The 25627-nt window shown below is 45.9% G+C and overlaps 1 protein-coding gene across 5 annotated transcripts in view; it reads left to right on the top strand.

Annotated features, from left to right (window-relative positions):
- Nucleotides 1-25627, top strand: part of runx2a (RUNX family transcription factor 2a) — a 194725-nt gene that overhangs the window by 143978 nt on the left and 25120 nt on the right. For 4 of the 5 annotated variants that reach the window (XM_038799931.1, XM_038799928.1, XM_038799927.1 and 1 more), the window contains 2 exons: nt 5300-5476; nt 21892-22056. In XM_038799931.1, the coding sequence (XP_038655859.1) occupies nt 5300-5476; nt 21892-22056 (342 nt within the window). The remainder of the gene's footprint in view (nt 1-5299; nt 5477-21891; nt 22057-25627) is intronic. The other variant, XM_038799929.1, reaches the window with a different exon arrangement.

Genomic DNA, 25627 nt, shown 5'->3' with positions numbered 1-25627 from the left:
CTGGTGGGGTTCCTAGGTATCTGCTGCTCTTGTCCTTCCGGATGGCAATTGTCATGGGTTTGGAAGGTACTGTGTATTCCAAATTAATTTTCTTTGCCGATTATTTGGCACTATTACAGATATAATGATACAGACATGAATGGGTAGGAACAGTTTATTTGTATCCTTTCAGGCCTCATCTCAGTTTTGTTTTCAAAAAGTGTGTAACGTGATCATTGCTTGGGTTTTGGCTTCTGTTCCAAGTAACCAGGAAAAATTCACACTGTGCATCGCTGTAATACAGTGGGTGCCTTTTCGTTGTAAGTTTTTAAAATTTAAAATGTTTATTTTTTAAAAATAAATCCAGGTAGCAATTTTCCGTATTTATTAGTCTAAACAAAGACCTTCTAAACTTGAAAGTCCAATACAACGTCTCTTTGCCTCTTGTATCCATAGGACTGGGGTTGGTAAGCTGAGGTAATCATTGTTTTCTGCCAATTGGCAATCAGCCAGCACAAGCAACTTTTTTTCTACTGTTAGATATTTACTTTTCTTCCATTAAAAGCTGCTAGTTGAGGCCTGATAGGCAGGCCCGAACTATACAAAGTGACTGGCTTTATTTTGCTTTCATTCTTTCCATTGTATTTATACAAAAATCAAACAGCTAATGCACCTGTAGGCTGCTGTTTTTATTACCAGTGTTTGCATTGCTTCTCTCTTTCATAAGAGTCCGGGTATGTGTACTTGTCTGTGATTGGGATGCTGAAAGAAAGGATTTGCGTGACTGGCTATGTTTGCATGCAAAACTACTTCAGAATCTGTGAATAATAATGATAGCCACAGCTGTTATTGGAAATGCCACTGGATGATTCCAATTTGCTCAGTCATACAGCCATTTGAAGTATCACGGTTCAAAATATAGTTTATTGACATGATGAACAGAGATTAGCTTTAGAAAAAGCCCCAGAGTACTGAATCAATGTTGTATTTTATTAAATATTACCAGTCCAGCCAGAAACATTCTCGTATGTATTGAAGAGATCTAGTTTATGTTTCCCTTAATGAAGTGTCAAAGTTTTTACTAAAAGCAGGACAAAACATTTGAGATAGCAGTAATCCTTGTCTGATGGATTACTTCATTCATTGCAGTAATCGAGCACGATTGTTCACTGTTTCAAATTTTGCTCAGTCTATTTTACCTGGCCTATCAATATTCAGTATAATCAAAAAAGGAAACATGAATACAGTTTTATAAACAAAGTTCAAATACTTGACTAATATATTAGTTATTAATGCAGCCATTTCAAAGGCTGGTGATGAACAACAATACAACTATATTGATTTTATTTTGGATAATATTAAGTATATATTTCACATATTTTACCGTTGCAGTGCCATGGGAAACCTATATCTCTTTTGTACCCTAGTGCCACATTGTTCGAGACACATTACTTCTACCTTCCTTTATTTTCTTCTTAACGTCTCTTGTGTCATTCTCTGCCATTGCCTTTCCTTCCTGTCGCTCAGTCCAATGAGAGGGTCAGCTTTAGCTATCATTATTATTCACAGATTCTGGAGTAGTTATTGCTGTCTTGCATAATCCAATGACCACTTGACTTTCACCAACGGATCAACAATCACTATATATCTCTTCAGAATTTCCATTAATTGCAGAACAAAGCTCTTGCTACCCATAACTTATTGTGAATTATTGCATTGATATTCTGGCTTTGATGGAAATTTGCCTTGTGATAGCCGACAACTTGCTCGTTCCTGGAATGTTCCTTTCTGGCTATACTTTGTACCACCTGCCTTGCCCAACTATCAGAATGATAATCTTGTCCACATCATCACTATAACAACACCCACCTCCGGCCCTTCCTCAGCCCACCTGCTCAGCAGCCTCAGCTGCTGCGTAAACTCTCATTCATGTCTTTGTCACCTACAGCCAAGATAGTACAATCCTTTTTTTGCAGCTTCCATCTTCTTTGTTCTATAAACCTCAACTCATTAACCTTTTTCAGCTGTATCTTATGTCTCATGGAATTCTGTTTCACAATCACTTTTTCTTTGCTGACATACATTATTTTCCTGACCCTCAATTCTCCCAATTTAAATCCCCAAATAAATTTGCTCCTTCTTTGCTCAGTCGGATGTAGGACATCAGATCTAGGACATTTGTTGGCTTTCAGACCAATTAATTTCTCCAATACTACTTCTTTATTGATGCTAAGTTCTTTATGTTCCTCATTCCAAATGAACCCTTGGTTCCCCACTATTTCCTGGAATTATTTTTGTATTTGCAACCATGAAGGCAGATACTTGTGTCATGGCTCTGTTTCCTCATATCCCGCTATACGTTCTCCTGCCTTTACCTGGAAGGAATCCATGGTTCATATTACTAATCATTTTGTATGCCTATAGGAACTTTTACGATTATTTTTATGTCTTTTGTTACTTTACTCGATAATCAATTTTTTCTCTCGTTATCAATATTGTACTCCAAAATCTTCCCGATCATCAGGCTCACCTTCCTTTGTGACAACATTATAGATCTCTTCCTTTAATTGAATAATCTCTACCTTCCCTTATTAGCTGTGGTTGCATAGTTTTCACATGAGCTTTTTTTCCTTAGAAGAATGTATATTCATTGCAAAACCTGATTCATTTCTGTAAAAGTTTGCCATTTCTTACCTACTGTCATATATCTTTGAAGCTACAGTTTCCCAACTGAGCTCTTTCAACTCTCCCTTCATACCTCAGAAATTTGCTTTGTTCAGATTTATGATCAGAGTTTCTTAACTAAATCACTATCAAACTCAACATGAAATTATATTATATTATGATTACTCCCACCCCCTCCCCCAGCCTCCTTTACTATATGGTTATTAATCAATTATGCATCATTGCACAAAATTAGATCTACTAGTCCCCCAGTTCTTCGACTTTTTGACCTGGAAAATGATCTTGTATACATTCCATGAATTCATCCTCCACAGTAATACTGCAGATTTGGATTGCTCATTCTGTATCTAAAATCCCTCATGTACTACCCTTGTTACATGAACTTGTAATTTCCTGATTTATACTTGCCTCAACACTGCAACTACTGTTAGGGGCTCTATAAATTACCCCCACTTATGCTTTCTGTCTTGTTTCTGAGCTGCATTCAAACTGATCTGTTTTTCTGAGCTAAGGTTCTTTCCTCCTACTCTCTTTATCCATTCTTTACGATAAGGGCTACCCTCCATTTGTTCCAAATTTCCTATCTCTTTTAGAAGACCAGTGTCATATAATATTTCATTCACAACATTGTACATTTAATGGCTAATAGGTCAAACTTATTCATTTCTATCTGCGCTATTCATCTATTTTATTGTGAATACTTAATGCATTTAGATATAGTGCCTCAATTTTAACCATAGAACCACAGAATTCCTACAGCCCAATAAGTCTGCACTGACCCTCTGAAAGAGCACCCACCCAGGCCCATTTCCTTGCCCTATCCTCAAAACCCATTAACCCCATCCTACCTGCACATCTTTAGATGTCACTTTATGCCCTTTGTTATGCTCTCACTCCATTCCTCACCCACTTATTCACCCACTTGCTCTAAAGCTTGGCTTCTCTCAATGTGTTTTAATTTACCCATTCTTGAATCCTTCAAACTCCACCTTCCCGCCCCATTTTTTTAGTTTACAGCCGAATTTACCACCCTAGTTATTTGATTTTCCAGGACAAGTGCAGCCATTCCCAATGGGACAGATGCCTCTTTCCGCAAAACTGTTGTCATGCCCCATGGAACAAAACCCCTGATTTGCAAATCACTCTTTCAGTCACGCACTTAACCTTCGAATCCTTTTGCAACTATGCCAATTTGCATGTGGCTCAAGTAACAATCCAGAGATTACCTGTCAAGATGCTGAATTTTAAAATGAACCCGAGCTCCTCAAATTCTCTCAAAGGAATTTAATTCCTAGTTTATCTATAATTGGTTCCTATGCTGACCATGACAACTGGATCTTCCCCCTCCCATCCAGGCTTTTCTCAAACCTTGAGGGAGCGTACTCAACTTTGGCACTGAGAAGTCAATGCAAGCTTTGGAACTGCAGAGAATGGTATCTATCCCTTACTCCACTGACTCTTACTACTACACATTTCCTTTCGTTCTTCCCACTTGAATTACTTTGCTGTACAATGGTGCCCTGTTCAGTTTTTCAGACTTTGCCCTCATCTACACAGGCAACAACCTTGTATTTGTTGGATAATGGCAAAGGCTAAAACTCCTCCAGCATTGGAGGAGTTTGAGTCACGGTCACACCTCCAGTTCCTGACCATCAGCCAGTTCAGTACCACTAACAAAACTTTGGATTGCAAGTGCCTCCGGATTAAAGTGCCCAGGTAACTCTTCACCTCTCTGTCTGCTGCTCTTCGATATCTGCACCTCAGACTCCAGCTTAGAATGAGGTTACTTGGGACATTTATTGCAGATGTGGTTGTCCAAGATTGCACTGCTGTCTACAAACTCCCATGTGCTGCAGTTGAGACACACCACCTGCATTAACATCTCCGTTGCCCTTGTTTTATTTATTAAGTTAAAGCTTATGGGTGGGATTCTCCATCCCATCAGACTCATTTCTGGCATGGTGCGCCCCGCTGGTAGCGGTATCTTTCATCCCGGCAGCCGGCCAATGGGGTTTCCCATTGTGGCCACCCCCACGCAGTCGGGAAATCTGCAGGCGTGAATGCATTGCCAGCGAAGCGGAGGATCCCGCCGCCAGAGAATCCACGCCTATATATTTAATCAACTTAGTTAATTTTTAGAAGTTTTTAAACTAATTACTTTATCTGTTTTAACTCAGTATTTACCTATAACCTACCCTACCAGTTCCCATGGTGTTGTAACCTCAGTTTGTGATTTTTCTCGTATGTTACTCAAACTCTTTATCTACTGCTCTACACTTGGCCTCACCCGTTCCTCCAGCTCTGCTCTCGGCCTCACCCTCTTTAATCACTCTGCTCTCTATCTCCACCAATTTTACACCTCTACTCCCGCCTTGCCCTTTCCTACACCTGTGCTCTCATCCTTGCACTTTTCTACCTCTCTGCTCTTGTTCTCACCTTTTTTTAAGATCCTTTTCAACTGTTACAATTCTTGCTTGTCCCCTTGGCATTTCCAATATGAGGAGATTACACTTTCAAGGATAAACCTACAATAAATTCACCTTTCAACAGAAAAAAGATGTATAATCTACATTTTAACCAATAAGTGGATAAAAGAGAATTTTTGTAGATTGCCATTTTGTTCTCTTCTAACCAGGACACAGACAGAAGCCTGAAGACCAACCCAAAGTCGGATTATTCTCAGAAAGGCTGAGTGAATTGGAACGCCTTCGGCAAACTGCAATGAGAGTGGGTGCCTCAACACAGAGTCCTCGTCCATCTCTCAATCCTGCACCAGCTCCTTTCAGTCCTCAGGCTACATCTCAGATTGCAGGTACGTAGAAAGATGAACAGAGTAGACCGCTCCTTCAGTTGTGCCATTTAAATCAATGGGGGCGTGATTTTTCAGCAGCGTTGCGCTCGGTGCAAATCCCCCTATGTTGGGAAAGTTGCGGGACAGCCATCAAACGGGATTTGCGATGGGCGCCAAACCGGACATGATGTTCCCTGGCCCTCCCAGCTGCCGTAATCTGGTTCACGGCTCTGCTGGGTGTGAACTAGATTAGTTCATTAAAAATCAAACATAAATATTCACAATTGGCTTTGAGCCAAATTATCCCAGCTCACGCAATTTTCATGCATTGCTGGTGCAACATATGGCTAGCGCAACTTACTACTTGTCTTGACAAACGGAGAACAGAAATGATGATCACACCATGGAGACTCAGAGATCATTGTAGGCCCACGTGGTCAGAGCATCCTGGCACCCTGGCATTGCCATGTTTTCATTGTCAGGTTGGCACTGCCAGATGGTGGGGGCAGTGCCAAGGGTAGGATATTGAACGGATGGGACATGATGGGGGCAGGGCATTTGGTGACCCCATGGCAGGGTGTCCTCATCTGGACAATGGGGGGAGCTGGTACCGGCGATTGCGGGGGCAGCTGATGCTGGCGATTGAGGGAGGCCCCGATGCCAGCGATTGGTGGGGGTCTTTGCCGGCAAGAAGGGTGCCCCAATCTCTGAGGATCGGGCCTTGCCAGCATCTTTGGGTCCCATACATCTCATTCACGGCGCAAATCACTGCCAGCTTCAAATATAATGACTAAGTGCAGGAAGATCGCGATCAAAATCAAACCGGATTTCACACCGATTTTCATGCTCAAAATGACACTTAGTCATTTTTTGGAAAACGTTCACCCAGTATCTCTTTCTCTCTTCATCACTAGTAGTTTCATACATTGTTGCTTATCTGAATGCTTATAATTGGAGATATACCATGTTCATTCAATTATTTATAGCAGAATATCTGATGAACCTAATACTTGAAATAAATTTTCGTTTATACCTTTTGGATTATTACGTATTTATACTAATTGCAGTTCATGCTAATAGGGTGGATTATGTTGTAGTCCTCTACATTTTGCACCCACCACTCACCCTTTGTTTATTTACCTATAGCTCCAGTCAATCTTCCCTCTGCTGCCCTGAAGGTGTTGATTTATGGTGGTGTACCGTTCCTTCAGGGGTGCTGACAATCCTCTATTTACCTTGTCCAAGTGGTCATTCCTCATGCATTAGTCAAGAGATTTAGCAATGTCATGGGGTATTGATTCCAATTTGAAAAAAGAAAGAGTTTTACAACACAGAAACAGACTGTTTGCCTATGAAGTCTGTTTCTGTGCCCTTCACTACCAGTCACCTGGTCTAATCCTACTCTCATGCTCACTCCCCATATAACCATTTATATTCCTCATTTCCAACCAACAAATTTCCCTACGTAAAATAATAGACGAAACATAGATTACGCCAGATATTTTCATATCCTAACCACTTTCTGTGTAACTTTTTTCTAACCGCCACCCCCCTTTAATTTTGTTTATGTCTGTCTTAAATTTGTGCTCTCTCTCAACATGGCATCTTACTCATATTTCTCTCAATTCCTTGGTGCAGTTCAATAGCAACTTATATTTATGAAGCACCTCAAGAGGGAAAAGCACTCTGTTGTACTTCACAGAATGAATTTTGTTGTGCAGTCATTGATGATATGTAGGCACACAAGGCAGTCACTCAACAAGATCCTATCAACAGAAATTAAATGAGTAACCAGTTAATCTGTCCTTCTTAGTTGATGGCTGAATGGAGTGCACAAAGTTTAGTTTTTCTTTTAAGTTGTGATGTGGAAGCTTTAACATTCAGCTGAATCATCATTGCAAGCAGGCTATTTGACTTAATTTCTTATCCAAAGAGCAACACAAGTAATGTAGCATTTCTTCACTACAGTACTATCTTGCACAGATCTCATGATTGTAGGGTAAAGTACTGCATTGGAACTTCAGTTCCTTTTGATTCAGAGGCATGAGTAATACTAACTGAGTTTACCTAATGCGCACACACCAATTTACGATAAATGGTGAGGGATTAGCTGGGGCAACAAAGGTTGATACCTTTCCCTTCTTGCCCAGGGGCGGAACCCGACATGGTGACTAACTCCAAGTTCCGACCCAGCACAGCGTTTCATTGACATCCCCATTGCTATTTTGAAATGGGAAGCTAATTAAAGGCCAGGAGGTGGGCTTGCCTTCTAATCAGGGATGGTGGGCAGGCTTCTGAGGATGGAGGGCCAGTAAGGGTCCCTCCGGCACTCAGAGACCAGCAGCTCTATCCACTGAGGGAGGAGCTGCTAATCTCAGAATAGAGAGAGAAGACAGCCAGGTAAGTGTTTTTTATTTTCAGAACTGCCACTGCTGCCTGGGCATGATCCTGGATGGCAACCCCTCCACGATCATTCTAGCGGCCGCAGCTGTGATGACGGCTATACTGGGTTCGGTGCAGGGGTGTGGAAGTCCCCCATGTAAACAGTCGTGTCTACTCTCCAGAGTCCACCCTATGTCCAGGCCATTGTGGACTGCCCACATGCTGACTGGAAATCCCATTCAGCCCAGAGACTAGGCCTTAAAGGCCCCTTAATTATTTGATCCAAATGGGCGATTCACGGCTTGCCGGCAGGCTGACAAACCGACCCTGACCTGAACTCTTTCAAGATGCGTTTGGGATTGTGATGAGGAGGCAGTATGATAACTATTAGCACAAAGTTGTGGGCCTTCCCACCTCTGATTGAAAACTCAGTCCAAGTTACTGGGGCAACGAGGGGAATTTCACAGTAACTTCATTGCAGTATTAATGTAAGCCTACTTGTGGCACTGATAAAGATTATTATTATTATTATTAGAAACTTTGCAATGGGAACATGGGGGGAGAGAAAGAAATCATGCACAGCAATGATAAAAATACCAAATTTTGTTTAGATGCATTCCTTTGTAGGAACTGTTCAGTTAAAATAAATGATTTCACTTATACATAATTCAATTCCTCAAGTGCACATAAATACAAAGCTATTAAACCCTGTGTGTGGCTGATTATTTTGATAATTGACAGTCAAATCTGAGCTGGCAGCCATTCATTTCTTGCAAAACAAGGAGACGCCAACTACGCCAGCAAATCTGTCTCAGACCTGTCAGGATCTGACCTGCCAAGATATAAATTAAAATTTTCTTTCCTTCCTAACAAGATGCAACAGGAAGCACAATGGCCAAAGAAAAAGGAGGTGCAACAAATATTGCAATTTCCTGTTACAATACTCTGATCATAGTTCTGTTATTAGCCTTTTAATTCAATTCAAACCACACTGAAGTCCAACTTCTCCCTTCCTATGCATTCTTATCATGGTCATATACTGGGTAAGTTTAGTATATTGCAAGAGCAGAATATTTTGGTATCCTGCCTCTCTGCTGCTTTCTCCATTGGGGAGGTGTAAGTAAAGTTAGTGGGATGATGGCTCCTTGTTGTGAGTCCATATGTTTTTCTAACTACAATATACAACAGAAAGCTGACAATGAGGTTGGTGTGGAATCTTCTCTCACAGTTTATTTGAGAAATTAAAGACTAAAGAACATTGTGACACATTCTTGGAACGTTGATGTTGAGGGAGTTTGAGTGATCTGAAAGATTGCTCCATTTGCACGTTGTATTCAGGTATACACTGATTCACCATTCCCTTTTGTAAAGCCAGTGTGGAACTGACTAATTATTCCAACATCAGTCTTCCAGTGTTCTGTAAAATTAGGGTTAGGGTGGAATATGATGACGCATTCAATTACTTGTCATTGATAGTAGGAGGAGGGTACAAAGTCTATCTGATGGAAAGAAATTGGCTTAAGAAAATACAGTTAAACTGTGCTGAGTTTTTTATAGTAGGGATCAGTAAGAGTATATTTATCATCGAGGAAGTGCCAAGAGAGCGCAAAGTGGTCAAGTGAGTAAAGAGAGCCAAATGATCACGTTATCCATCAGTATGATACTAAATCTCGTAAGTCAGTAGATCATGTAAATCTAGATGTTCTTTTGAGATTTCCCGTGAAGACTGATTCATTCTAGCCACTGCGTTACCTGTGAATTAATGTACATTCACAAGTGACATGTCAATATCTGCCAGATGTGGTGCTTAATTAATTAATGAATGATTGGCCTAAAGATTGTGATAAAGAGAAACTGCAGGTGCACTTCACACATAGAAATGAACTGAGTGCAGATCAAGACTGTCTTCAATGGAATTTAAGAGTCATTATTCTGCCAGGGTTTATAGAGAAGTTGTTGGATGGACTTCATGCAGAGCACACAATGCTAGTCTATATGAAAGCAGCAGCAAGAAAACATTTTTGGTATCCAAAGGTAGATGGAGATATTGAAGAGTTGGTGAAAAATTGTGGTGCATCTTGGAATGAGAAATGATCCAACAAAGGGTCCTTTTATTCCATGGTCAAACACAATAAAACCAGAGAGACAAGTATGTGTTGATTTATTTGACATGGAAGGAAAAGGGTACCTTAGTTTGGTCATTGGCTATAGTAAGTGGATAAATGTTGAGCCTGTGCCCAATGCCACAAGTGCCAAGACTATTGAGATTTTCAGAAGTTGCAATTTATGGGTTGCCAGAGATGTTGGTGTCAGATAATGGTCCAGTTTCTGTCAGAAGAGTTTGAAATATTTCTGAGTAAGAATGGAGTCAAACACACTCTAATACCATCATGTCACCCAGAATCGAATGGTGCTGCACAAAGAAATGAATTGACTGTGAAGAGGTATTTTCAGAAGTATTTGCTAAGTGACATGGGAGACAGTAATTTTCATGCTTCTCTTCGACCCAAGCTAGTCAGGTTTCTTTTCTCCCCCAGAATAACTCCACAGTCTGCAACAGGTTGCTCACCTCATGAGTTAGTGCTTAAACACACTCCTGAGACAAAGTTTAATTTGCTTCAGCCTGACATCAGTAACAAAGTAAGAGAAAAGCAAGACAAAATGAAGATGTATCATGATACACAAGGCATGAAACATGGAGAACTGGTGCTGGTCAGAAGATCATAGGAACATTGTTTCCCCGGCTGGTGAGTCTAGAACCAGGGCACACAGTCTCCAATAAGGGGCAGGTCATTTAAGACTGTGATGAGAAACAATTTCTTCACACAGAGGATGGTGAATTTTTAAATTCTCTACCCCAAAAGACTGGGCGCAATTCTCCGCACTCACGACGGTGCGGAGAATAGCGGGGTTCGTAAAATTTTACGGCCACGCTATTCTCCCCCCCCCCCCCCCCCCCCCCCCCCCCCCCCCCCCCCCCCACGCCCGACTCCCGATACGAATCACTGCCGCCGTTTTTTTTACGGCCAGCAGCGATTCTCAGCTGGCCGATGGGCCGAGTTCCAAGCCCTTTACGGCTGTTTTTACGAACGGCAAACACACCTGGTCTGGCCGTTCGTAAAAACGGCCATAAAGTGCCGATTTTTAAAACCATGGCACCGATTGGCACGGCAGTACCACGGCCGTGCCAAGGGTGCCATGGGCCCGCGATCGGTGGGCACCAATCGCGGGCAGCGGGTCCGATACCCGCGCACTCTGTCCTTCCGCCGCCCCGCTGTATCACTTCGCGGGGCGGCTGAGGGGCATCCCGGCCCGCGCATGCGCGATGACGTCATCCGCGCATGCGCGGGTTGGAGTCTTCCAATCCGCGCATGCGCGGCTGACGTCATGTGACGCGTCAGCCGGCGCAAACTCTGGCAAGCGGGCTTAACGAAATTTGTTAAGCCCACGATGCCGGAGTTTACGGCGGCGGCATGCTAGCCCCGACCGGGGACCAGAATCGGTTCCCGGTCGGGGAGGGGGAGGCTGGCGTCAAACCCGCCCGGATTTGACGCCAGCCTTACGATTTCTCCCTCTCTGGGAGAATCGCGCCCTATAATTATTAAGCATGTTCAAGACAGAAATTGATAGATGTTTGGATACTAATGATATCAAAGGATATAGGGATAATGGGAAAAATAACATCGAGGAAGATGATCAGCCATGACCTGCCTAAATGGTGGAAATGGCTCGACGGGCTGAATGGTCTACTGCTCCTGTTTCCGAGGTGATAAAAAACTCTTGAGGTGATAAGGAGAAGCATGTGATTAGAGTTGTTGCAAAGTGACTCGCTGCACACACATATCTAGCAAAGATTGGAGAGGGACTCCATCAGTGCCTTGTAGATCATTTCACTAGGGGCTTTTCGCAGTAACTTCATTGAAGCCTACTTGTGACAATAAGCGATTTTCATTTTTCATTTCATTTTTCATTTCATTTTCATTTCATTTCATTTCATTTGCTTGAAAGAGGACATTTGACAAAGGGAGAGCATGATAACCACCTATAGTCCAAGGGTTTACCTACAGATCCAAGTGAAAGTCAAAAAGAAACCAAAAGTATGTTGGTATCACAGAATCCACTAGTAGAGCAAGGGAAGTGAGGGTCTTTGATTAAGGAAAATCAATGAATGCTACAGCACCAACCATTAAGTGGAGTTGATTCTCAAAGGTAAAACTCAGATTTGACACAGTCAGAGATGTCGTGAGCAGAAACAAGGTAATGAAAATGGAAGGCGATATCCAGACAGAAAGAGAAAGAAGCTGGGTAGTTTCATTGAAAGCATGTAGGAAGAAAGAAGGGCAGCAGGGTAGCATGGTGGTTAGCATAAATGCTTCACAGCTCCAGGGTCCCAGGTTCGATTCCCGGCTGGGTCACTGTCTGTGTGGAGTCTGCACGTCCTCCCCCTGTGTGCGTGGGTTTCCTCCGGGTGCTCCGGTTTCCTCCCACAGTCCAAAGATGTGGGGGTTAGGTGGATTAGCCATGCTAAATTGCCCGTAGTGTCCTAATAAAAGTAAGGTTAAGGGGGGGGGTTGTTGGGTTACGGGTATAGGGTGGATACGTGGGTTTGAGTAGGGTGATCATGGCTCGGCACAACATTGAGGGCCGAAGGGCCTGTTCTGTGCTGTACTGTTCTATGTTCTATAAACAAGCTGTTCCTTTATTATTTCTTGTTAAATGGTGATATTTTTGTTAATCACATACTGGAGTTAAGGAAAAGTCTATTTTTGCATGTAAATTACTTTAGCTTATGTGTTTTATTTGTGATTATAGTAGAAACAAATAAGCAACCCATCCTGTTAACATTTTCAGGTATTATTGATAGTTCAGTTATATTATATTGGGGCATCATGGTGGCACAGGTGCCTCACAGCACCAGGGACTCGGATTCAATTCCAGCCTTGGATGATTGGGTGGCGTTTGCACATTCTCCCTGTGTCTGTGTGGATTTCCTCTGAGTGCTCCGGTTTCTTTCCACAGTCAAAAGATATGCAGGTTAACTGGATTGGCCATGCTAAATTGCCCCTTAGTGTCCAACGGTTAGGTAGAGTTACGGGGATAGGGCGGGGGATTAGGCATAGTCAGGGTGCTGTTTTGGAGGGTCAGTGCAGACTCGATGGGCTGAATGGCCTCCTTCAATGCTGTAGTGATTCTGTGATATTGTATTCTGTTAAATTATGTACATGAACCATTTTATATTTTTATATATGTAAGTTGATCTTTAAGTGGGGAGGGAATATAGTATATCGCAAGAGCAGAACTTTTTATTATGCCTATCTGTTGCCCTCTCAATTGGCGAAGTATAAATAAGGTTAGTTCAATGATGGCTGCCTGCTATGAGTCCACATGTTAATCTTTTCTCCGCGCAATACACAAAATTAAAAATCAACTCTAAAAATGAAACCTAAACAAAACAATTCATTAAAAACATGGCCAAATCTAACCAGGGTTGCACTGACAGTAACATGAACAATGGGATAATGTCATACAGCTCGCCTAGTTTAAACATCAAATAAGAAAAGCATTTCTACATTACAGTGCATTAGGTTGAAATGTGTTCTCACTTGCAGTGCTATGATACCATTTACTACCAGAAAGAAAACAGCAATCTTCTTGCATGAATGCAACAAATAAAGGTTTCTTCTTAAGTTTTACCTCCTGCTAATATTATTTTTTTGTGATTAATATGAAGGAAATATTAGCTGCCAAGAAAACTCAGCAATAAAAAGATTAAAAGTACAAGGAGTTCAAGCTATTACAAGCAAAATGGCCCAATGATGATCCCAGAATGTGTTCATATTAGTTTTGGCTACTATATTTTAATTGTCCTGTCCTTTCTCTTGCACCCAGTGAGAACAGAACATGCGCCAATCTTATAATTTCATTGGCATGTCACTCACTGATTACGCACATGCCTCCATGTTGATCCTTTATGGGCAGGGTGTGAGGCTAACATCATAGGTGGACGATTGCCTCATTCAGATTTAAAATATTGGCATCTGATAACCTTAATCAGACCCCAACATTATCTTTCCTCCATGTCACAATATCAATATCATGGAGGAGCAGGACCAGAGAGTGCAGAGAAGGTCAGTTAGAATTGTACAGCACAAAAGTGGGCCATTTGACCCATTGTTCCCTTTTCAGCTCCCTGAGAGAGATACCAATTAGTCCCACTCTGCTTATTAACCTTACCCCAACAAATCTTTCTATTTTAAGTAGACACAATGCTCTTTCGAAAGTTGCTACTGACTCTGCTTCCACCTCCTTTTCAGGTACTCCCTTCCAGATCATAACAACCCTGATGAATGAATTACTCCTCATGTCCCTCTGACTTTTTTGCTACTTATTTTAAATCTGCGTGTGCAGGATACCTACCTCCAAAGTTTTGGTCATCTGACTATATCTCCTTCTGTAGCTTGGTATCATATTTTGTTGGAACACTCCCATGGAACACCTTGCGATGTTTAATTATGTTAAAGGCAATATATAAATATACGTTGTTATTTACATTGATCAGGAAAAAAAGCATCTTTAACTTTTTTTCACCACCTTGGAAGCTCATTCTGGGGTCAAATATGACACCAAGGTCGCGAACAGTCCGGTTTAGATTTACACAGGTGCCAGAGAGAGGTTTGAATTGGTGGTTAAGCAATATAGTTTCGAATGGGGACAAAAAAGAATGACTTCAGTCGTGCCAATGTTTAATGGAGGGAACCTCTGCACATCCAGTACTGAATGTTGGATATGTTGGCTGATCATTTTGCAACACTGGAGCAGTTGGGAGAGGTGATTTGAGGCAGAGATTTGTGTTGTCATCATACATGTGTAAACTATCACTATGCTTTTGAATGATGTTGCCGAGAGACAGCACGTAGATAAGAAATGGGAGAGGGCCAAGGATGGATCTCTGTGGGACACCAGATGTAAAAGTACAGGCGCAGGAAGAGAAGCCATTGTAAGTGATTCTCTGGTTATGATTAGATAAAAATGGAACCTGGGGAGAGATTCCCACCCCCTGGGTTTCAATACAGTAGTAGGGACAAAATCTGATTGGAGGGATTTAAACAAGGTGTTCTGGGAAAGGTGTACATGGATTAGAAAAGCAATGATACATTAAAGGACTTTGGATAGGAATGTGTTAAATGGTACTTGGAAGAACAGAACCAGGGTGTTCAGAGACAGCAGGAAGTGGGTGTGCTTTATGTGTACTGATGCAAGACGTCATTTGCATACAAGGGTAGCACACTACACTGCTTACTTTTTCAGATGATCCACACAGGGGTTATTTACATATTGTGAGATTGTGCTCGGTCATTATAAAAATACTGCTTCTTTGGACTGAACAGTCTCACATCCACACACTGCCTCGCTGAATTTTGTTCAGCAGTTTGCTGCAAGATCATAAACTGCAAGTCTAAATGAAATATTTTAAAATTAATTTGTCTGGTTTTTGCATAAGGGGGCAGATTTTATCTTGGGTCTGTTCAACTACGCAACTTCCGTGGCAACTGTGGTGATATGAGTGGGAGCACTGCCATTGGTGCAGAGCATTGGTTCCCCATTGGCTCTGGCTGGTCATGTGCCTCTCGTCTGATTGGCTGGGACTAGTCATGTGACTGCTCACCAATTGGTCGAGAGGCAAGTAGACCCCGCCTCCGAGGTGGGGGTATAAGTACCCAGGTTTCCCGGCGGTCGGCCTTAATCTGTAGTCGACCACCGGGCTAACAACTAGCTGATTAAAGCCACAGTTTGGATCTTCATCGTGTCTCGCGTCCAATTGATGGTACATCAATTTAATCAGCTAGAATTTTGGAATGGAGCTACGCATCAAGCCTGACTGCCTCCGCACCAGCCCGCATGCCTCAAATGCGCCTGCAATCTTTAAACATTGGCAGGCGTGCTTCAACAGTTTCCTGACAACTGCAGCCGGCAAGCCCACCAAGGAGCAGAAACTCCACATCCCCCACTCGTGCGTGGGCACGGCGGTATATTCAATGATTGAGGACGAAAGCGATTTTGATGCGGCCATGGAGATTCTCAAAGGACACTTTCTCCGGCCGGTCAACGAAGTACACGCACGGCATCTCCTGACGACTAGACAGCAGTTCCCTGGTGAGTCACTCGACGAATTCTACCAGGCCCTCACAGCTCTAGGGAGAATGTGCACCTGTCCCCAAGTTTCGGCCCTGATCATAACCAATAAATGAGGACGGGGGCGGGATTCTCCAACTCCTCGCCGTGTCGAAGAATTGCCGGGGGCCGGCGTCAATCCCGTCCCCGCCGTGCCCCGAATTCTCCGGCACCGGAGATTCGGCGGGGGCGGGAATAGCTCCGTGCCAGTCAGCGTGCCCCCCCCCCCCCGGCGATTCTCCGGCCCGCGATGGGCTGAAGTCCCGCCGCTGTCATGCTTCTCCCGCCGGCGTGGATCAAACCACCTACCTTACCGGGGGAGCAGGCAGCGCGGGCGGGCTCCGGGGTCCTGGGGAGGGTGCGGGGCGATCTGGCCCCGGGGGGTGCCCGGGCAGCGGGCTTCGCCAGGATGCCTATGGTCCAGGGGGTCATCGATGGGGTGCACGCCGCCCTTCGGGCACCGAGGGATAACAAACCGATGTTGAAGAACAGGAAGGGTTGCCATTCCATGAACGTACAGGTGGCCTGTGAAGTTCTTGCACATTTGCGCCCGATACCCAGGCAGTGTGCATGACTCGTTTATCCTGGCGCAATCATTCATCCCCTGCATGTGCGAGGGACACCCCCCCCCCCATCCACCCCCCGCCCGGGCTGCGGGGCTAGTTGCTGGGCAACAGGGGTTACCATTGCGGTCGTGGCTGATGACGCCTATACGGAGGCCACAGAGCGACAGAGAACAGCTACAACGATGCCCATTGTGCGACCAGGGGTGTGGTGGAGACTTGCTTTGGGGTACTGAAGATGTGCTTCAGGTACCTGCACCGCTCTGGAGGGGCCCTCCAGTACAAGTGAAGGAGGGTCGACCGCATCAAGGTGGTCTGCTGCGTCCTCCATAATGTAGCCCAGCAGAGGGGCAATGTGTTGGAGGAGGATGCGGGGCAAGGGCAGGCCTCATCAGATGAGGAGTATGAGGGAGAGAGGGACAATGGGCAGGACATGGGGGCTGGTCATGCACGGGAGACCGCACTACGCCACCGGCAGAGCCAGTGAGCACGGGACGCTTTTTGATCACCGCAATGGGTCTGGTGCATGGAATGGAGGATGTCAACCCGCTCTGCAATGGGCTCCGAGCTCCACATCGTTAGACAATCTCTGACTCATGCCCACAGTAGCACCCTCCACCTGGATGGCCCCTGCATGTGAGCTGGCTAGTCCATCACATGGCCCTGTTGTATGGCTGGGGATGGAGTAATGGGTACGTCCGGGGGGGGTCTGGAGGGCTGCATGGCACACCCACTGGGGACTCATTCTTCTATCACCCCTCACCCACAGTGGCCCTCACGTACCGCCCCACCCCCGCACCCATCAGACAGAGCACAGAAGCAGCTTCCATTGGTGATAACAGGTGTTTATTGTGCAGAGGTATATACAGTCTATGCCCTAGCGCCTGTAACTAAAAACTTAATTGGCGTCTATCTCTCTGGCCTTGCGGGCCATATCACTATTGCCAGTTGGATCCCCAGATGGAACAGCAGAAGTAGAGGTGGACTGCTGTGACCCCTGCCCTGTGACTAGGGTCCCCATTGGCGCACATTTCCTGGGCGGCTGGGCCTGGATGGGTGGAGGTGGGAGCAGTCGAGGGGCTGGACGGTCGGAGGGCAGCCTGGCCCCAGCAACCAGCTGCCGCCCAGATTTACATAGAACATACAGAACATACAGTGCAGACGGAGGCCATTCGGCCCATCGAGTCTGCACCGACCCACTTAAGCCCTCACTTCCGCCCCATCCCCATAACCCAACAACCCTTCCCAACCCCTTTGGTCACTAAGGGCAATTTAGCATGGCCAGTCCACCTAACCTGCACGTCTTTGGGCTGTGGGAGGAAACCGGAGCACCCGGAGGAAACCCACGCAGATATGGGGAGAACATGCAGACTCCACACAGACAGTGACGCAGCAGGGAATCGAATCTGGGACCCTGGCGCTGTGAAGCCACAGTGCTACCCACTTGTGCTCCCGGGTTCCTGGAATATCCACGCCCACCGTAGATCAGGCTGCTCCTCGGGCGTGCTGGCTGGTGTGGTGCCAACCTGTTCTGCCCACTGCCCACCAGATGCACCAGGGGCAGAAGGGAGGAATCCAAAGTGCTGCGGTGTTCCGGGACCACCCCTGCAGGAGTCACCGGCACGGGCCTCATCACCTCCTCCTCCCTTCAGGTGCCCAATGGCCCCCGCGCTTCTCCATGGGGTGGGGGTGCGAGGCCATCTCCCGAAGCTCCCCGACACCTGGCGCTGCCAGTCCAGGGTGCCCGCTCTGGTATCGACCAGGGTCTGTATGTTCGCAGACATGGAGCTCAGGGAGTGGGCCATCCCTGACTTGGAGGCACCTCCCTCTGGGACTGGGCCACCTCCCTCTGGGACTGGGCCCCCTCCCTCTGGGACTGGGCCGCCTCCCTCTGGGACTGGGCCGCCTCCCTCTGGGACTGGGCCGCCTCCCTCTGGGACTGGGCCACCTCCCTCTGGGTCTGTGTTACGCCAGCCAGCACCTGGACAATGGCGCCAATACTCTCAGCCATGGCCTGCTGTTACTGGGCCACAATGAGGAGCACCGCTGAAGTCTGCAGATGGCTCGGGCACATGGTTACCTGTGAGAGGGCCGACCTACCCTGGGCCACGGCCCCCGCCTGCACAGATAGCCCCAGGCCTTGCATAACCTGACACCTTCACCCAATAGCCTCCACTGTGGACGCCACCCATGCGGATTTAGCCTGGGTGGCACGCATGACCGGCACCACTCCCTGCTCCTGCAGGCGGTTCAACTCCTCCACCTGCATCTGCAGGTGCTGGAAGCCGGTTGTCATCCCCTTCTCTCGTCCCTGGGTCTCTGACTGCACCTGATCTATGGTGGGCGTGGATATTCGAGGAACCCGGGACCCATCTGGGCAGCAGCTAGTTGCTGGGGCCGGCTGCCCTCTGACCGTCCAGTCCAAACCGGAGCTGTCTGTCCCCTGGGTCGTTGTGTGCTGGGTGTCCATCCCCCACGTTTCCATTCTCTGGGTCGCGGTGTCCTGGCTCTTCTCGCCCTGGCTCATCTTGGCCAGAGGGCTGTTGTTATGGTTGCCCTCCCGTCGGTGCTTGCGCATCTGGGGGACACCGGCCCTGGCACTGTCTGGGGGCGGGGAGCTCCGGATGGGCCGGGACCATCGCCAGCTGGTCCTGCAAGACAGCATGTATGGTTAAACAGACAGATGGGGGGAGCGGCGTGAGGGGGTGGGGAAGGGTGAGGGTGTGTAGGGTCCGCGTACAGGCAGGGGGTTCTCACTTGGTGGCGTGCCTCTGACCTCTGCTTCGGCAACCTCCCCGCTCATCCGGTCCGCCAACAATGTTGAGTACCCTCTGCTCGGGCACGGTGAGGTTTGCAGTTCTGGAGGTCCCCCTCGGTCTTCTCCCGCTCCCTGCAGTTGTGTGCGGACTTTTCCGGGGGGGGGGTGGGGGGGGGGGGGGGGCGGTGGTGGCAAACACAAACAGCAACAGTGTTAGACCACCAGGCGTATACAGCCCAGGGTTTGTGTCTCTGATGGCATCAGTGCACAGGGCCATTGCGGCTGGCATGGGTGGGTGCAGCCATGTGGGTCAGGGCGCGGGTAGGACAGTCCCCCTGGGGGAGGGGAAGAGGCCGGGGGTGGGGGCGGCTCACATGTGTGGGGAGTAGAGTGGTTGGTGCCAAGGGCACAATACTGGGTACTCCCCCTGGCTGCTCTGAGGAGGTTGTGCAGCTTCTTCCTGCACTGGTCTGCTGTCCTGTCCAGCAGCCCGACGGCACTGACGGCATCTGCCACTCCGCCCATGCATGGCGCCCGCTGTCCTGCGGCCGGGCCCGGGGTACAGAACCAGCCTCCTTTTCTCCATGGTGTCCAGGACGGTGTCCAATTCACCGTCTCTAAATTTCAGGGCTGCTCGTCTGGCGGCCACCTTGCCTGCGACAGCTGTGTATGTGTGTGTGCCACGGCGAATGATGCAACCTGCATATCGGAGGCCGTGCTAGCCCCTTGTGGGCCGTTGAATTGCTGCACTTGGGGGCCCAATGACACCGTCATGAAAATTCATGGTTTTCACAACGGCGTCAACACTTAACCCCATTATCGGAGAATCCCATCCCAGATCTCTGAAGCCCCCAGAGCAATCACTCACCACCCCCCAGCCGAAACACACTACGTGAGGGTCCCCAACCCTCCCAGGGGAGTCCTGGCCTGATTGCAAGTGCGCAAAAAATGACAGCTTGGCTCCTCGACAGTACCCAAGACAGCTGGCAATGCCACCTGGGCCCCTTGGCAGTTCCATGCTGGCACACAGGTGGCATTGCCATGGTGTCCAGGTGGCACCAGCAGTGCCAGGGACCACCCTGCCCAAAGGACATGCATTTGAGGGCCTCTGATCCCCTGGGAGTCCTCCACGAGTGCCACTGGCATGGGCAACCTAGCACATGGGCACCTTGGTACTGCCAGTCCGGCCTAGCCACCTGTCAGGGCAGTGTCAGGGTAGCCCTGCCAAGATACCAGTTTGGCAGTGCCCAGTTGGCAGTGCCAAGGTGCCCAAGTCCCAGTGGGAGTGCCAGGATACTACCCTGCCCTATCGCTGACAACCCAGGGAACTCTATTCGCCTGGACTCTATTCCCCTCAATGGAGCCACCTCATGTTTGAGCTAAATGGTGCCCTGGCAATGTCTCTCAGGCGACTCTATTAGTTCCCAGGGCCCAGGGAAGCCGGCATAGAAATATTTCCCTGATTGCGATGTCTCGAGATCTCATTAGCTCTCGTGAAGCGTTCCGAGTGTCGCAAATCTCACGAGAGACCTCTCGCAAAATTTAACGGCCTCATCGCGTCACCGAGTCAGGCACGATGCGGCCATTAGATCGCGCAGGTTTTTCATTGGTATTAAGTATTGAGTCTATTAACAATCAAATTGTGCCGGGGATTCGGCAAAACTTTACGTGAAAAAGTGGTTGCACGATTTGTTGCTGGTTAACTGAGCACAGGTGAGGACATTGTTACACAATTGAAACACTGATTATTCCACATTCTTGCCAGGATATTTTGGATCATTTTTGATTCACTGAGTTCTTATCACTTTACCTTGTTATCCATTCCTTGTTATGAGCACAGCTGTAATTCATCTGCCTGAGTAAACTAAAGGGAATAGGGGATAACCATGGCAGCTTACAACGTGAGAATTCAGCTGCTTGTTTCATTACACATAATCTTAAATACAAGCAATTCTCTTCTTCGTTGAGCTGGTTTTCTGAAATATATATATATGTGTTGTGATAAACTTTGAAATCTACTTGGCCATTTGTACACATAGAACTAGTTCCTGTAATAGAAACACTACAGATGCTGTGTTTTAGGTTGATTTACAAGCTATAGGAACTAGTGTACAAACTTTGTTTTGAAGCTCTTTGGGATGTTTCAGAACTTAAAGGCATACTATAAATGCAAGTTGTTTTCATGTTTAGTGGCTACAACGTGTGATTACAGTGCCTGATTCAGGGCCAATTTGCAAAAGAATATAGTTAATGTTTAATATTTTCAGGAAATGATTTTATTAGTATTAATCACAAAATAGAATACATTGGAAAGGAACATGCCTGAACTGTGGCATGCTGATCATAAACGATGATAGATAATTATTTAACTTATTTCTCTTAAAAACTAAGGAAGAAGGTTCAATTTTGTAAACTTTGCAAGAGAGTTGAGCACCTTTTTATAAGGCTGATATTTAGTAATGTTGAATGTAGTCTAAGGCCGACAAAAGTGATAGAGACTTTTTTTTCTGGCAAGGTAACATAAGAGAAAAAAAAGAATTGACTGATTCCTCTGTTTACAGACCCCAGGCAGGCCCAGTCATCGCCACCGTGGTCATATGATCAGTCCTACCCACCCTATCTGAGTCAGATGACTTCACCTTCCCTACATTCCACAACCCCTCTCTCCTCTGCCCGTGCCACAGGGCTTCCTGCAATCACTGCTGATGCGTCAAGACAACTTTCAGGTAGACACAATCTCAGGAGTAAACCTCCTGTGTATTTAAACTTTTGAAGATGGTTGGGGAAGGTGTGGGTGGGGGAATATGGAGGGGATGGGTTGGTGGAATTTGAAAGCATTGGCATAGTTAAACTGGCATATGTACAAGAGGGAGTCATGACTTCTAACACAGATAGCTTTTTTCTGTTTTCCCTCCTTACTGTTTGTTCCTAAAAATCGCACATTTTTCATGATATAGAGATGATATCGCTTTACCAATTTATCTCGGTGGCATTAATCAAATTATAATTTGAAACTCCCTTAGAATTCTATCCAACTATGTTCAGTGCAATGTGGTGAAAATTGTCAGTGGATTACACTTGTTTCCTATTGGATTTGGATCAACATTTCCAATTTAACACTTAAGAGGATAATCTCTGAATTCTAAAAAAGATGTTTCCAAAGAGCTATTTTGAAACTTCTTCTTTAAGGAGAAACTTTGTAATTTCACTGTAGCCCTTTGAGAACCTGCGGATGAATTTCTGTAGGTATTTGCCAACTGATTTACTGAAGTATGTTGAAGACCTGTGGAAACAATAGAAAAATGGCATAAACAATGCTTAGGGTATTTTCTGATGTATCCATGCAATGATTACAGTCAGCACCAATGAGATTTGTATTAAAACTAACTTATTACCTCACACCATTAATGCTATTTTACATATTCTGCTTATGTGATGTTTTCCTTTCAGGCTACATGATAAACATATTTTTGTTATTTTAAGTGTGTTTGCGGCTCATCCAAGCTTTTCAAATTTCCAGACGCTATTATTTTAGCTATTTTCCAGCCTTCCTCCTTCTGCCCTCTTAAAATATGAACTCATCCAAAACTCTGCTACTGCTATCCTAATCCACAGCAAGTCGAGTTCACCCATACTCACTGATCTGCATTAGGCTCTAATAGTCCACCAATATATCACCGGACGCTTCCCATCAAGAACTCTGCCTTCCTCCAACTCTGGTCATTTACTCATCACCCTCTAACTTCTTCCCACCATTCAACTATTTACGCCATAAGCTCTGTAATTCTCTACCTAAACTTCCATATCTCTGTCTCTCCCTTTCCTTCAAGACCCTCCTTGAAACCTTTCGGACAGGTTTATTGACATCTGTCCTCATATTTGATTCTTAACCAAGTGCTAATTTTTGTCTGGTTACACTCCTGTGAAGCATCTTGCCGCATGTTCCTATGTCAGAAAGTCTATATAAATGCAAATTGTTATTGATCAAATTTTTTTTTTTTAATGAGTAAATTACTTGTAGTCAGCTTTTGTCAAGTCTTGTTGTACAAAGTTGGCCAATCTCAAAGTTACTGAGGTGGTTAAGACCCCTGACAACCTCACTGGCTCTGCCATTGTTGACTGGTAATTTTATTAAATTAGATGTAGTTAGCAAATTGAGCTAACCGGTACATCGATCATTGAGGTATGTGCATGATATTATATAACTGAACATCAGTAACTAAAGGGCGGCAGTGTTGTCGCACAGCACCAGGCACTCGGATTCAATTCTGACCTTGGGTAACTGTGTGGTTTGAACATTCTCTCCGTGTCTGTGTGGGTTTCCTCCGGGTGCTCCAGTTTCTTCCCACAGTCCAAAGATGTGCAGGTTAGATGGATTGGCTGTGCTAAATTGCCCCTTAGTGTCCAAAGATGTGCAGATTAGGTGGGGTTACGGGGAAGGGGCCGGGGTGGATGGGGGGGGAAGAGTGTGGACCTAGGTAGGGTGCAGACCCGATGGGCCTCTTTCAACAGTATAGGGATTCCATGGTCCTAGAAATGCTTAGTTTTATTTTCATGTGGAAAATGTGTATTTAATGACCTATATAATCAGATTCCATCCTTGGGCTGGACATACTGCTCTATTGTTCCCAGAAAGTTTCTGTGTTTTGCAAAATTATTTGTACGAATATGGATGCAGGAAGAACATTTTTGAGGTTACCAAATCTACATGATTTCCATTGTATGGAATTACTAAAGTTGGATGTGTGTGTGTTTTTTTTGTCTTTATAAATGATTTTTATTGGGTTTTGTGAACAAAGTATATTTACCGTTATGTGCACAGAATAAGAGAAGGGCACACACAAACACAACCAAAAAAAAAAGTTTTTTTAAAAAATCGCAGCAACTCTGTACAATTGGCAAAATTATTTACAACACACAAATAGGCATCTGTTTGTGTGGGTGTGTGTGTGTGTGTGTGGAGGGGAGCTGGGGTTGGGGGGGAAGGTAGATATACATTTGGGTGCCGGAGAAACAATTACAGAGGACAATACTCGAATGGGTCTGGTGTTGGTGTTACCACTTGCTTCTCCCGTTCTGTGGAAGCCGTCGTCTGACGCTCGGATGGTAAATTTGATTTTCTCCATTTGGAGAGATTCCAAGAGGTTGGACAGTCAGTCTGCAGCTTTGGGTGGTGCTGCTGACCGCCAGTTGAACAGGATTCTACGGCGGGCGATCAGGAAGGTATGGGTGTCCACCCTCCTCCCCAGGAATAGATTTGGCTGGTCTGAAACCTCGAAGAACGCCACTTTCGGGCATGGCTCCACCCTCACCCCCACCACTTTGGACATAGCCTCGAAGAAGGCAGTCCAGTACCCCGCAAGTCTGGGGCAAGACCAGAACATGTGGGCGTGGTTGGCCGGGCCTCCTTGGCACCATTCACATCTGTCCTCCACCTCCGGGAAGAACCTACTCATACGGGTTCTTGTTAAGTGGGCTCGATGTTCCACTTTTAGTTGCGTCAGGCTGAGCCTTGCGCACGTGGAGGTGGAGTTGACCCTATGCAGTGCTTCGCTCCAGAGTCCCCACCCTATTTCAATCCCCAGGTCCTCCTACCATTTCTTTCTTGTTGCGTCCAGTAGGGTGTCGGCCCTCTCTACCAGTCGGTCATATATGTCGCTACAGTTTCCTTTATCTAGTATGCTTGCGTCCAGTAACACTTCCAGTAGTGTCTGTCGTGGCGGTTGTGGGTATGTCTTTGTCTCCTTTGCAGGAAGTTTTTGAGTTGCAGGTACCTGAGCACGTTCCCCCTGGCTGGCTGGAATTTCTCTGTCAGTTCGTCCAGTATTGTGATCCTGCCGTCCATGTATAGGTCCCTGACTGTCAGTGTCCCCCCCGTCCTGTCCCCACCTTTTGAAGGTGGCGTCAGTCAGTGCTGGTGTGAATCTATGGTTGTTGCAGATGGGAGCTTTGTCCGACATTTTGGTCAGGCCAAATTGCTGCTGTAGTATTGTCTCTTGGCACCCTTGGTGGTCTTATCGTCATATCTAGATTTCTTGTATAGGTTAGGGTCACCTGTCTTGAACAGCAATACAATTGGCTTCAAGCCAATCCACATCAAACAACCTGGTCTGAAAACTCAGCTCACATTTTGGCAGCTGTGACAAATTCTACCAGAACAGCTGAGACAATCCACAAATGTTTAAAGCAATCATGAATAAAACTACTCACAGCATGCTAAAAGAAAATGTCCTAGCTCCCAATGTTAATGGATCCATTTGGTACAATCCTCAGAGAGACAATGGGGTGAATTCTCCA

Source organism: Scyliorhinus canicula, chromosome 6 (assembly GCF_902713615.1).
Source record: "Scyliorhinus canicula chromosome 6, sScyCan1.1, whole genome shotgun sequence".
Taxonomy (NCBI): domain Eukaryota; kingdom Metazoa; phylum Chordata; class Chondrichthyes; order Carcharhiniformes; family Scyliorhinidae; genus Scyliorhinus; species Scyliorhinus canicula.
Note: the sequence above shows the minus strand (reverse complement) of the source record. Positions and strands in the feature narration are given on the sequence as shown.